The 14596-nt window shown below is 46.7% G+C and overlaps 1 protein-coding gene across 1 annotated transcript in view; it reads left to right on the top strand.

Moving 5' to 3' along the window:
- Positions 1-852: 852 nt before the first annotated feature.
- LOC149345713 (uncharacterized) overlaps positions 853-14596 on the top strand; it is a 29940-nt gene continuing 16196 nt past the window's right edge. The window contains exon 1 of the mRNA XM_089541184.1: positions 853-1014. Coding sequence (XP_089397310.1) covers positions 853-1014 — 162 coding nt within the window. The remainder of the gene's footprint in view (positions 1015-14596) is intronic.

The following is a 14596-nucleotide window of genomic DNA, read 5'->3' as shown; positions in this document are numbered from 1 at the left end:
CGTCAAGAAATGAAGTGTCGGAGTCAGGAGGACGGTAGCATGCAATTAATATGATTGTAGTAGAAGGAAGCGATAACTTAATAGCAACAATTTCATGATTGCTGGTTGATAAAAGGGAGAAAGATGGCACATTCGATTTCACTAAAACAAGAACACCGCCCACCCTCCGGCCCACTCTGTCACGCCTGTAGACCGCAAATGATGATGCATCATGCAGAAGCTCTTCGTTCGAAACATCCGACGTTAGCCACGACTCAGTAAGTATAGCTATATCTGTACCGCTATCGTTTAGGAAGACATCTACAGCGTCTTTCATGGGCAGGTAGCTGCGAATGTTGGCTAGTAGGACGGCTAATCTCTGACAAGTCGGTGCGAAGTGACGCACGTGTGGGGGCTGTGACGGGGGGCGTGGAGGCGGCCTGGAAGCGGGCGGCAATGGCTATAATTGCACTTCCTCGACAGAATTCGTGTTTGCGTTGTATCTACAGTGCCTGTCATTCATGACAAGCTTGTCAAATCTGATCTTGAAGTTGGAGCTTCTTCCTTGGGCGTAATTGTAAAGCATTTTCCTGGCTGCTCGCACACTTGAGAGGGCACGGCACTTGGCTGGCAAGCAACATGTCTAAGCATCCGCTACTGCTTTTGCAGATTTTGCCGTGGATTTTCACTGCTACAACAACCAGCAACGGTCAACGACTGGCCTTCTTCCGAGCGCCTCGTGACAATGACACCGTGGAATGCCTGATCTTCGATTACCGTACGTCATCTGTGACGTCATCACTCGACGCTGTACATAAGGAGCATCGCAGCGACCACTGCTTCAGAGGGCACGGCACTTGGCTGGCAAGCAATATGTCTAAGCATCCGCTACTGCTTTTGCAGGCAAGTGTTCCGAGCAATACCATTGCTTATTGTAGTGACAACCGCTTCTTGATAGTCGTGCCGTGCCCCCGCAAGTGTTGTGAAATTTTGTGCGATTGCTGGTCAGTGCTCTTATTGCTTTTGTCGGGTGACGTTGAACAGAACCCCGGGCCAAAAGTGAATGAGAAGTTGGAAGAAATTCTTGAGAACCAAGCTGCGTTCGCGCGTAAGATGGATGACATCAAAGGTGAAATTGTTGCAGTGAGCGCAAAAACCGACAACTTGCAGGGCCTTCTTGATGCATTTGATGCGATGAATAACAGGATTTGTAAGCTATAAGAAGTAGTCCAACAGCAGGCTGCAAAGCTTATCGATTATGAGAACCGAAGCCGACGTAACAATTTACTAGTATTTGGCGTCACTGAAACTGAAAAAGACACTGAAACGGAAACAGAATCAAAACTGAAGGAACTTGTGGAAAATATATTTCAGAAAACTATGGGCGTGCAGGTTGACACAGTGGAGCGAATTCATCGCCTTGGTAAAGCCCAACCAGAGACCAGTTGTTCTTAAATTTTACGATTCCAGAGAAAAGGAGAGTCTGCTGAAAAAAGGCACAAAGCTGAAGGGAACTTCTTAGCGTATTAGCCCTGACTATGCCAAAGAAACTGTAGAAGTGCGCCGAAAACTATGGGACAGTGCGGCTGCAGACAGGGCTAAGAAGGCTAAGGTCTTTCTTGTTCATGATAAACTTCGCGTAAACAATGAAACCTATATCTGGGATCACAGCCGAAACGAACGATGTCTGCTGTCTACAGGCCGCGGAGATAAGGCTGGTAATTCCAGACAGCACCAGTCAGATGAACCAGGCAGCCCAGCTCACCTTGATACCTCAATCAAGAGTGCGGCGTCGGACACATCGCAGATATAGCTACGCCTTTTAAGTCTCAACGCGCGAAGCATTGTAAATAAGACTACAGAATTAGAATACTTGCTCCTTTCACAAAGTCCGCATGTTGTAATAATAACAGAAACCTGGTTGAATAACAATATATCTGCTGACTGCATTGTTCCTCCGGACTATATAATGTTTAGGAAAGACAGGGACACACGTGGCGGGGGCGTTTGTTTCATCGTAAAAAACTCTTTATCTGCAGTAATAATGGAATGCAATGTTGCTGAAACAGTTTGGTGCAAGATAAAGTTTTATAACGTTACTTACATTATCGGAGCTGTGTACCGCGCACCCTCTGCTTCACCTGAGTTCCTAGATGAACTAGACACTTTTTTATGTGCGAATGTCAAAACGAACACGAGACTAATAATGACCGGCGATTTTAACCTACCACAAATTAATTGGCAACGGCTATGTTCTGTTGGTCCTGATTCGTGTAACGGAGAGAAACTATTAGAAATTTTGTTCGCGTATAACGTAAAACAAATTGTGCAAGAAGACACAAGAATAACGCCAAATTCGCGGTCATTATTGGACTTGGTGTTCCTGTCAAATAACATAAAAGAACACACTGTTAACGTTGAAGATGGTGTCTCTGACCACAAGATGATTGTTGTTGCCATACCACTTGCAACCAGTGAGTGCTCAAGGCCTTATATCCCTGTGCGCGTTAAAGATTATGGGCGAGCGGACGACACCTGCATTCTTGACTACCTGGAATCTGCCTTTGATGATTTTGAAACTGACTATGATTCCATAACGATAGAAGAGTTGCGGCAGCAATTTAAGAAAATTATATAGCACTGCGTTGACAGATATATTCCAACTCGTGTTAAAATGCGAAGCACCGAAGCCCCTGGATCACCAGGGACATAATTCATATGAAACGTAAAATAAAAAGACTACGTAAAAAGAAAAATAAACGTATCCCAATTTTGCGACTTCGTGCTGAGCAGAAGCAAGCGCTAAAAGAAGCTAAAAAAAGTTCTTCGGTGAAACGCTGCGCCGCTTCCTCAAAACGTCGCCGTAAAAGTTCTGGCGATACTTTAGTGATAGGAAGGAGAGAATACAGGAGATTAAGCACGAAAATAAGGTACTGATAAAGAAGGAGCATATAGTAGATTACTTTAATCACTTTTTCCAGTCGGTATTCACCGCAACCCAAGATGACATAGACCTTAGTTCAGAACACCTGTTGCCTAGCCAAATGAATGACGTCATAATTACGCAGGAGGGTGTATTTCAGCAGCTCCTCAATTTGGATGCTAAGAAGGCCAATGGACCAGACAACATACCAACCCAGTTTCTCCGAAGATATGCCGAGTGGGCGTCGAGATACCTTATACTTATTTTTCAAAAATCTTTTCACACCCATTGTGTACCACAAGATTGGCGCAATGCACTAGTAATTCCGCTGTTTAAAGGGGGAAACCGAGAACTCGTAAATAACTACCGCCCAATATCTCTTACATCGATTTCTTGTAAACTTATGGAACATATTATAGTGCCACGTAGCATTGTAGTGCCCGTTCGTTCGCGCAAGGCAGCAGGAAAGGGGTGTTATCATTTGTGTTCGTGACACGAGAAGCGACCGGTCTAATCTCAATTGTTCGCAACCATGAACAGCTGCATCTACGTGTTTCCAGATTACTCTAGATGATCTCGACCTGTTATCCCGAAGTTTCCTTGCGGGCTTGAAATTGAACGATGCCGCGAGCAGCGGCCATTCGTAGTCCGACGATTGACGAGCACGCTTGTTGCTTACGCCGCCGCCGAATGAGTCAGTTCTTTTGCGGGCGCAAGTCAGCCCAAATAAAGAGCTTCGTTTGCAAGTATTTCTGGTGTCTTCCTGACCGCTGGACTGCCGTCACTACAATGTGACATCTGGTGGAGGTGCTGGGTAGCCTTCCAGGTACCGGACAACCCCTGCAAGTCGTGGTGCCAGCCCTTTGAGTTATTCACCGGACGTCCTGACTCCAGTCTACCACGCAGCCTCTGGAGCCTCCAGCCATGACTTACGCCGCAGCAGTGCGCCGTCCTGCACCTCGACGACGGGACGCAAGCCCCTATCGTCCTTAGCCAGCTGCGCTAGAGCGCCGCCTTCTCGCCCAAACTCGCCCGTCCTACGAGCGTCGCACACGGCCGAGGAAATGCGACGAGTAGAGAACACCCGACCAGCGCCGCCCGCTATGCTTCCACTGCGGCGAAGCCTGTCACATTCTCCGGTACTGCCCATACAGGAGAATGGGCATCCGAGGGTTCTCTTACGGAGCCCCACGACCCCGACCCGGCCAGCGACCAGCCGAAACAGAAGAGTTTTTGCGTCGGGAAGAATGCTCATCGCCGAGCCGCCTATCACGTTCCCCGCCGCCATCGTCACCGCGCTATGTATCTCCTAGCCGAGGCTACGCAGTGCGTGGACGCTCCCCCAGCCCCCGAAAGGTTAAACTGAATAAAGCAGCCTCTGGGGGTGAGGTTGCTTCTGAGCGCAAGAACTAAGGTCCTCCATCGACGAGAACTACGACGAGAACTACGACGAGAACTACGACGACCCTACGACGACGATCCCTACGACGACGATGACGACAAATACGACGACGAAAACAACGATGACACCGACGACGACGACACGGCCAGACTTGAAGCTTTACCGCTCCCCTTAAACCTTATTATGAACGCTAAAGGACTCGAAGTTCGCATTCTCCGTGTTTATTTTCATTTTAAAGCATCGAGACGATGCTTCTTTGGGAGGGGGGTAATGCCACGTAGCATTGTAGTGCCCGTTCGTTCGCGCAAGGCAGCAGGAAAGGGGTGTTATCATTTGTGTTCGTGACACGAGAAGCGACCGGTCTAATCTCAATTGTTCGCAACCATGAACAGCTGCATCTACGTGTTTCCAGATTACTCTAGATGATCTCGACCTGTTATCCCGAAGTTTCCTTGCGGGCTTTAAATTGAACGATGCCGCGAGCAGCGGCCATTCGTAGTCCGACGATTGACGAGCACGCTTGTTGCTTACGCCGCCGCCGAATGAGTCAGTTCTTTTGCGGGCGCAAGTCAGCCCAAATAAAGAGCTTCGTTTGCAAGTATTTCTGGTGTCTTCCTGACCGCTGGACTGCCGTCACTACAATGTGACAATAGCGAAGCACATCTTTCATCACCTAGAAACAAGCGGTTTACTTTACCCTCGCCAACACAGATTCAGAGCAGGCCTTTCCACCACTACACAACTTGTAGAGACAATTCATGATTTTGCAATGACGATTGATGGGAAGCAGCAGATTGACGTAATCGCTGTAGACTTTGCCAAAGCTTTTGACAAAGTGCCGCACAATAAATTAGTTTTTAAACTGGGAAGAGCTGGAATTAATTTGAATATTGTGAAATGGATTAAATCTTATTTAACAAATCGTAACCAAGTGGTCAAAGTGGATGGTCATGTGTCCAGCCCACTAGCAGTGCTTTCAGGATGAATACAAGGGGGGGTACTGCGCACAAAAAGACAAGGACAAGAAGATAACACAACAAGCGCAGACTCGCGACTAACTTTATTTGAAAACACGATACTCCTTTTATAGTTTCAAACTGTCACATCACACACATGTGGAAACCAAAAACCTTTCTTCATTCTGATACAGTTTGATAGACGGGTCACTTACGCAATCTTTATCCTTCAGTTTGATACAGAACGCCTCCGCCAACTCACGCGCCACCTGGTCACGGCTCCTCCTCAAAACTTTTGTATCTGTCAGCAAAGGCAGGCAAGGGTTATTGCGCGTAGCATCCGGGCATGCGCCACAATGCAGGGGTAAATTCGACCCTGTCCCTGATTTCATGGAAAGCTGGTGCTCTCTTAAGCGCTCATTCAGACATCGGCCTGTCTGGCCGATGTATACCCTGCCACAGGTGAGGGGAATCTGGTATACCACACCCGTCTGGCACCTGACAAATCGAGTGGCATGACGCTTCTCGCAGTCCGCTTTCCTCTTCCCTCCGGACATGACCTGAGGGCACAATGAGGCCAACTTGCATGGGGCGGTAAAAACTACCGGCACGCCGTAGCTTTTCGCCACGTTCTTCAAGTTGTGGGAAATTCTGTGAATATACGGTAGAACCGCTGGCCTCATTTCCTTAGAACGGCCACTATCCCGGCACGTCCTATCTTTTAGTTTGCGCAGAAGCTTCTCTGCCACTGCAACAATGATTGAAGCAGGAAAACCAGCCTTCGTCATCCTAATTACCTGATTATTGAGGCTCTCGTGCACCAGGTGAGCGCAAGACTTAGACAAGGCGCCCTGCAGGCAATACGTTCCGATAGCCCGTTTGACTGTCTTGGAATGTGCTGACCTGAACGGCAACAGGTCTTTCCGTGCACGTGGTAAGTACATCCAGCAAACGTGATCTGGTGTTAAAGTCAGGTTAATATCTAAAAACTGTAGCTTGTCATGTTCCGGTAACTCGTGAGTAAAGGTTAGACCCTTCCCATGTCGTCTAAAAATCGATAAAAATTCTTCCACAATCACAGTGTGCGTCGCGCCAGGTCGATCTTTAAGAAACAATAATGGCTGCGTTTGGGCGAGTTGGTTAGACATGTTAAACCTGGAAAGCGCATAAAAAACAACGGACAACGTGTGTCTGTCTCTTTCTGTTGTCCGTTGTTTTTTATGCGCTTTCCAGGTTTAACTTTAAGAAACACTAAATAGTCATCAACGTACCTAAATATTTTCAGAGTTGTCTCATCGTCAAAATAGCGCACCAGATCACAGTCAATGCTGGACAAGAAGATGTCAGCCAGTACAGGTGCCACACAGGAACCAATGCAAATTCCTTTGCGCTGAACAAGGACCTGATCGTTAAAAGATACAAAGGTAGAACCAAGATAAAACTCAAGTAAGGACATAAAATTGTTTAGCGTTATACCGCAGGCATTCTGAAACGCTATTGCACCCCTATTTTCAATACAAGACCTGACGGCGCAAAACAGGGCATCGTGGGGTATTGAAAAGAACAGGTTTTCAACGTCAATTGAAAAGGCGTAGCCTACAGGCGGAGCATCCTGTAGGTAGGCGACTATATCATCCGAGTTCCTAGTCAAGAATGGGTCTTCCACTACCACCAATTTCAGACACTTTTGAATAAACACACTTACTTCACGCTGCCAAGTACCTTTTTCACTTACTATGCACCTAAAGGGCTTGTCAACCTTATGTGTTTTTACAGTGAAAAACAGTTCTAAGCTATCGCGCTTGGAGTTAATAACTGCTCTCGACAGTTTATCTAAAGCAAGGTCCTTGCACAGCACAGAAGCTTGGGTCTTTACCTTTGACGGTTTCATCTTCTTCCGAACAAAGTTCTTCTCGACTGCTTGAGCAGCTTTTTCACCAAACATCCCCGAAGTCAGGACGACGAAGCCTCCCTCTTTATCAGCTTGCAGAAGGGCCAAGCCGTTGTCTTTGAAGAAAGAGACAACTTCTTTTACTGCTGTCTTGAGGCTTGAAGTGCTCCCACACGCAGACCTCCGAGGCTTAGCAGCAGTGGTGGTAGTGGTAGTGGAAGACCCATTGGTGGTAGTGGAATACCCATTCTTGACTAGGAACTCGGATGATATAGTCGCCTACCTACAGGATGCTCCGCCTGTAGGCTACGCCTTTTCAATTGACGTTGAAAACCTGTTCTTTTCAATACCCCACGATGCCCTGTTTTGCGCCGTCAGGTCTTGTATTGAAAATAGGGGTGTAATAGCGTTTCAGAATGCCTGCGGTATAACGCTAAACAATTTTATGTCCTTACTTGAGTTTTATCTTGGTTCTACCTTTGTATCTTTTAACGATCAGGTCCTTGTTCAGCGCAAAGGAATTTGCATTGGTTCCTGTGTGGCACCTGTACTGGCTGACATCTTCTTGTCCAGCATTGACTGTGATCTGGTGCGCTATTTTGACGATGAGACAACTCTGAAAATATTTAGGTACGTTGATGACTATTTAGTGTTTCTTAAAGATCGACCTGGCGCGACGCACACTGTGATTGTGGAAGAATTTTTATCGATTTTTAGACGACATGGGAAGGGTCTAACCTTTACTCACGAGTTACCGGAACATGACAAGCTACAGTTTTTAGATATTAACCTGACTTTAACACCAGATCACGTTTGCTGGATGTACTTACCACGTGCACGGAAAGACCTGTTGCCGTTCAGGTCAGCACATTCCAAGACAGTCAAACGGGCTATCGGAACGTATTGCCTGCAGGGCGCCTTGTCTAAGTCTTGCGCTCACCTGGTGCACGAGAGCCTCAATAATCAGGTAATTAGGATGACGAAGGCTGGTTTTCCTGCTTCAATCATTGTTGCAGTGGCAGAGAAGCTTCTGCGCAAACTGAAAGATAGGACGTGCCGGGATAGTGGCCGTTCTAAGGAAATGAGGCCAGCGGTTCTACCGTATATTCACAGAATTTCCCACAACTTGAAGAACGTGGCGAAAAGCTACGGCGTGCCGGTAGTTTTTACCGCCCCATGCAAGTTGGCCTCATTGTGCCCTCAGGTCATGTCCGGAGGGAAGAGGAAAGCGGACTGCGAGAAGCGTCATGCCACTCGATTTGTCAGGTGCCAGACGGGTGTGGTATACCAGATTCCCCTCACCTGTGGCAGGGTATACATCGGCCAGACAGGCCGATGTCTGAATGAGCGCTTAAGAGAGCACCAGCTTTCCATGAAATCAGGGACAGGGTCGAATTTACCCCTGCATTGTGGCGCATGCCCGGATGCTACGCGCAATAACCCTTGCCTGCCTTTGCTGACAGATACAAAAGTTTTGAGGAGGAGCCGTGACCAGGTGGCGCGTGAGTTGGCGGAGGCGTTCTGTATCAAACTGAAGGATAAAGATTGCGTAAGTGACCCGTCTATCAAACTGTATCAGAATGAAGAAAGGTTTTTGGTTTCCACATGTGTGTGATGTGACAGTTTGAAACTATAAAAGGAGTATCGTGTTTTCAAATAAAGTTAGTCGCGAGTCTGCGCTTGTTGTGTTATCTTCTTGTCCTTGTCTTTTTGTGCGCAGTACCCCCCCTTGTATTCACCATGATTGACCGACTAGCCCAACAACGTACGCTTTCAGGAGTTCCGCAGGGTTCTGTTCTGGGACCATTGTTATTTTTAGTCTATATTAATGATATCTCTGCTGTTCTGGAACCAAATGTACGACTAAAGCTATTCGCAGATGACTGTTTAATTTATTCTACAGTTAGAAACAAGGACGACCAGCTTAGAATTAACAACTCTTTACAGGCTTTAAGCGAATGGTGCGAAAAATGGAACATGGAGATAAATTATTCGAAATCAACATACACGCACATTACAACGAAGAAGTCTGTTCTTTTGTTCCCATATGTCATTGGTGACAAATGTTTGGTAAATGTAACTCAGTTTAAGTACCTAGGAATGACAATAACACAAAACTTAAATTGGGGCACACATATAGAAGAGGTTTGTTCTAAAGCATACCAGAAGGTATACTTTCTGAGAAAAAAATTGGAGCATGCTACACGGGATGTAAGACTAATTGCATATAAAGCTTTTGTGAAGCCAGTCCTTGAGTATGCGTCAGTAGTATGGAGTCCTAAACAGAATTATTTAAAGAAACAATTAGAAAGAGTTCAGAGGTACGCAGTACGCTTTATTTGCTGCCGATATCGAAGGACAGACTCAGTTGCGGATATGCTCTCTTCCTGTAACCTGGATTTATTAGAAACACGACGACAAAAAAATCGGCTGAAGTTATTGTTCCAGATGCTCCAAGGACAGATAAATATTCAGAAGGAAACATACATACAAGCACCAGGCAAACGCAGTTCTAGAACAAATCATGGTCGGATAATTCAGCCTTACAACGCCCGTAGTGAAACTTTCAAACATTCCTTCTTCCCTCATGCAGTTGAAATGTGGAATGATTTGCCAATGAGTGTTGTGGAACAGAGTGATGTGCATGAATTCGAAGGATCTCTGGATAACCACCTGCTTGAAAGTGCCATTTGATGCTTGACTGAATGATGTACCGTTTCATGCTGATGTATTCAATGCTTGTGAATAGTGCTGTTTTTCTATGAAATTTTTATACCCTCTCTGTAAGGACCCTCACACGAGGGTTGACAGTATTGTTAAATAAATAAATAAAATAAATAATCATCACGAAGAGCATAGGACGAATCTTAGAGCTTCGGTCCCGCAGACAGAATCCTTGATTTCTCCTTGAAACGCGTGAATTTTACAATTATTGGGCGATTCTTTCCTGGCTGGAAGCGCCCTAGTCTGTGTGCCCGTTCTATATCATCAGGATTCACGGTAAGGCCAAGCTTTTCTGAGCAAAAAGAAATAATTTGCGACTCCGACTCAGGCCACGTTTCCCCATTAGTGTCGTTAATCCCGAAAAAAAGCAAATTGGATCGGCGGAGGCGATTTTCTGTATCATCACATTTGTCGGTGAGAACCTTAACTTCCGCAGAATTTTTTTCCATACTTGTTTGGAAGATGCCAGAAGAGTTCTAGTCGTTCAGCTGATTATTCTCGACAACTTTTTCCAGGGCGTCGACACGGGAAGACAGCCGGCCGACCATACCTTCTATGTTAGTTTGAGCAGAGCGGATTAGCGAGTTCGGCAAGAACGGTGCTTTGGGACAGTTCTAAGCGAGCGAGAGTCTGCGAAATGGATTCAAGCGATGCGGGTGTGTCGCCGTTCTGAGGTCCCCGATTTAGCTCTACGTCACCCGACAAGATAAGCAAGAGGCACACCAGATGAGCATTGAGGCAAAAGTTGCATGACAAGCACAGTAGTCTCCGGAAACAATCGGGCAGGTCAGTGGGGCACGACACTGCGATCAGAAAGGGATTGCTGGTGCGGAAATAACTAGCGTGCGGGAGGTAGCTAACCTGCGCAAAAAGGGGCGGTTGCATGACCATGTTCGTCGCAGCGGCGTGCCCCGACTGGCTTCAGAAGGGTAGTTGTAGGCAAGGCGAAGTTGCTGTGGTGACAGCACTGCGTGGGTTACCAGGCTTGAAACTCGACTGTGGCTGGATGCAGCAGAATCAGTGCCTCTTGCGCTGCCGGGTCGGGTTGATGCTAGAACCATAGGTTCTAGCAACACTGTCTTGTCCTATAACGTCATCACGCTTGTATTTGCGAGTTTGGTCTGTGGCGGCGATACCTGTATTTTGGTTCTTGCTTCTTTCTACGTTACAAGAGCTTTGTTGTCAGTATGAGGGGCTTTTTTGTTATCAGGAGAGGGTAATTTATCGATACAAGCCAACTTAAATTTCTCCTCAGCGCCCCTTTAATGTTGTGTTTTAGTAACACTGCGACGCCGCCTCCACGTGATGCTCTACCACGTCTGAAAACAAATTGCGAAGGAGGAAAGACAAAGCCACTACTAATATCTGGGTTTGGTAGGAAGACAGCGTAAGAAAACAACCACAGGGGAGACACAAAACACAAAAGAACGCTACTATCAACTCATTTATTTGTCATCAAGTCGCATTTATATAACCAGACAGTCACATCACATGTCACATTTTGCGGTGCCAGCTATCTTGGACTAACAGATATGAAAGGTGTTATCACGTCTTCAGCTGTAAAAGAAGTTATAGTCAGATGAAGATTGCAAGAAGGAAAAAGAAAATGAAAGAACCGCGCATGACATAAGACCAGGCAAGTAAGAAAACTGCTACAAATATTGTTATAAAAATTCTTCCAAAAAACGGCGCTCCGCTGAGTACAGGCTTATAGACGGATCGCTAACGCAGCGGTCCGCCTTCTTGTCGGTATGGAAAGCTTCAAGCAGAAGTCTTGCTTTTGTGGATAAACTCCTGCCCAGAATCTTCGCCTCTTTGAAGTCGGGTACGCATTTGCATGCCAAAACATGCTTCACTTAGTTGACGAGCGTATCTTGTTTTATTATATTTGGAGAATGCTCCCTTAAGCGGTCATTAAGGCAACGCCCTGTCTGCCCGATATTGCACTTTCTGCAGTACAAGGGGATTAAGTAATCCACTCCTATGGCACATCTAACAAATGCTTCATCATGTTGCTTTTTGCAACCGCGCTCGCCCTCAGCGCATATGCGGGGCACAGCTTAGCCAACTTGTTTGGCGCACAGAAAACAAGCGGAACATTGTGCCTGCTGGCCACTTTTTTCAGGTTATGTGACACCTTACGAATGTAAGGCAACACCTCTGGTTTGGCTTTCGCGCGATCAGAAGCAGCCGCCTTTTGACGGGTACCATGTTTCTTGAGAAGTGTTTCAGCCACAGCCGTTAAGACCGAGCAAGGGAAACCAGCAGATAAAAGCCTGCGTACCTGATATTCAAAGCTATCGCTTATTTCATGCGGACACGACTTCAGAAGCGCCGACTCCAAACAGAGTGAAGCAATAGCTCTTTTTACAGTCTTAGAATGCGACGAGTCATAGGGCAACAGTTCATTTTTTGCCCGTGGGAAATACGACCAGGAAGTGTGTCCCTTGGAGACCCTCAGCCTCCAGTCTAAAAAACGTAACGCACCATTCTGTGGGAGTTCGTAAGTGAAGGTGAGGCCTTTACCATGCTCATTAAACTTGCATAAAACCTGTTGAGCAGCATTTTCAAAAGACACTTCTCTGCTATCCTTTAAAAAGATCAAAAAATCATCGACGTACCTAAATACCTTTAAAACCGGACCTCCAATAAAAGATTGATCCAAAAGACGATCAACATGAGTTAAATATATATCGCATAAAATTTGCGCCACACATGAGCCTATACATATACCATTACGCTGCAGAAAAGGCTGCTTGTCAAAAAGGATAAAAGTAATCCCCAAATAAAATTGTAGAAGTTTTAAAAAGTTGTCGAGAGATAGATCTGTTGAAGACCGAAACGAAAGCCCTCCCGACACCTCGACAGATTCTTTCAGGGCAGCTAAAAGTTCAGTTTGGGGACTGGAATAAAATAAATCCTCAACATCGACAGAGAAGGCATATCCCATGTTGTGGCGATCCCGGAGGAACACTAAAACTTCTTCAGACTTCTTGCTTAAGAACGGATCATTCACATTTACCAACCTAAGCTTGTTCAACAGAAACCGGCTGATACATTGCTGCCACGAGCCGTTCTCACTGACAATCATTCTGTAAGGAATGCTGGGTTTGTACGTTTTAGCAGTGAAAAACACTCCCAGGCAATTTCCTCGGCAGATGGAAATAACACTTGCTAATTTCGTGAAGTTTAAATCCTTACAGAAGTTCATAAATTTAGTTTTAACGCGGACGTCACCTTTCCTCACGCGGACAAAGTTCTTTTCAACAGCTTGAAGTGCTTTTTCCTTGTAAGTACCTTGTTGGGCCGCCGCGGTGGCTCAGTGGCTATGGTGCTCGGCTGGTGTCCCGAAAGATGCGGGTTCGATCCCGGCCGCGGCGGTTGAATTTCTTTGGAGGAGAAATTCGAGGCCCGTGTACTGTGCGATGTCAGTGCACGTTAAAGAACCCCAGGTGGTCGAAATTTCCGGAGCCTTCCACTACGGCGTCTCTCATAGCCTTAGTCGCTTTGGGACGTTAAACCCCATAAACCAACCAACCAAGTACCTTGTTGCATGACAACAAAGCCTCCGTCCTTGTCAGCTTGTAGTAGTAGAAGATCTTGATCTTTGAAGTACTTGACGATGTTATTAGGAACACGATTGGACCGGAAACCTGTAGATTTTGACACACACGTCACAAAGCTGTCAACACCCTCAAAAAGGCACCTCTCCTGGTCTTCTCCACTGGCTTTCTGGGCAATATTCCTGTTGGTCGCGAGCAGTTCGTGAGCTGGCAATTATGCTTCAATGGCAAACTTTGGTCCCTTCTGTAGAACTTGCTCAACATGTCTGTGAATTGTGACTTCCCCAACTACGACCGCTGGCTTCCTGGGTTCGCGCTCAGACCTTCCAACGCTCCCGAGAAAACGCTTCAGAATACAGGCCCAACTGGCCTCTGTGATTTGAGCTGCCTGGGACTTGAGGGTGCGGTACATACGTGGAGCGAGCCACACCGGATAATGGCTGAAGCATGCGAAGTGTAGCCAGTCCTGGAAAAGCCTTACTTGACGCCATAACTCAGCTCTGAGGATCCTGCACAGCCTTTTCACGTGTAAGACATGATGTTGGGCTAGTCGGTTCATGGTTAGAGCGAAACAAAACTGCGCGAAGACGACGGGACAAAAGAAAGGCGTGTGTGTATTCGTGTATGTGTATTCGTGCCTTTCTTTTGTCCCATCGTCTTCGCGCAGTTTTGTTTCACGTGTCCCCAGGAAGGCTTGACCACTCCAAAGAGCGCAACCCCTTCATTCGGAATCCAGCTTTTCCTAAGGCAGAAGGCGAGGCGCCTGTCCTGGCATGTGGCATTAACGATATGACTGAGAAGAAGGTTAATGAAGGCAGGGGAATTAAAGAGATACAACGACTGGGGAACACACAGAAAGAAGGGCCCACTGTACTAGAAATGAACTGGTCGGCGTAGCTCGAGACTGTCATCCTTAAGGTTTGGTTTTGTGGGGTTTAACGTCCCAAAGCGACTAAGGCTATGAGAGACGCCGTAGTGAAGGGCTCCGGAAATTTCGACCACCTGGGGTTCTTTAACGTGCACTGACATCGCACAGCACACGGGCCTCTAGAATTTCTCCTCCAAAGAAATTCTAGCCGCCGCGGCCGGGATCGAACCCGCGTCCTTTGGGCCAGCAGCCGAGCACCATAGCCACTGAGCCACCGCGGCGGCAATCAT

The sequence above is a fragment of the Amblyomma mixtum genome, chromosome 4 (assembly GCF_055824585.1).
Source record: "Amblyomma mixtum isolate Tamu chromosome 4, ASM5582458v1, whole genome shotgun sequence".
In the NCBI taxonomy this organism is placed as follows: domain Eukaryota; kingdom Metazoa; phylum Arthropoda; class Arachnida; order Ixodida; family Ixodidae; genus Amblyomma; species Amblyomma mixtum.
Note: the sequence above shows the minus strand (reverse complement) of the source record. Positions and strands in the feature narration are given on the sequence as shown.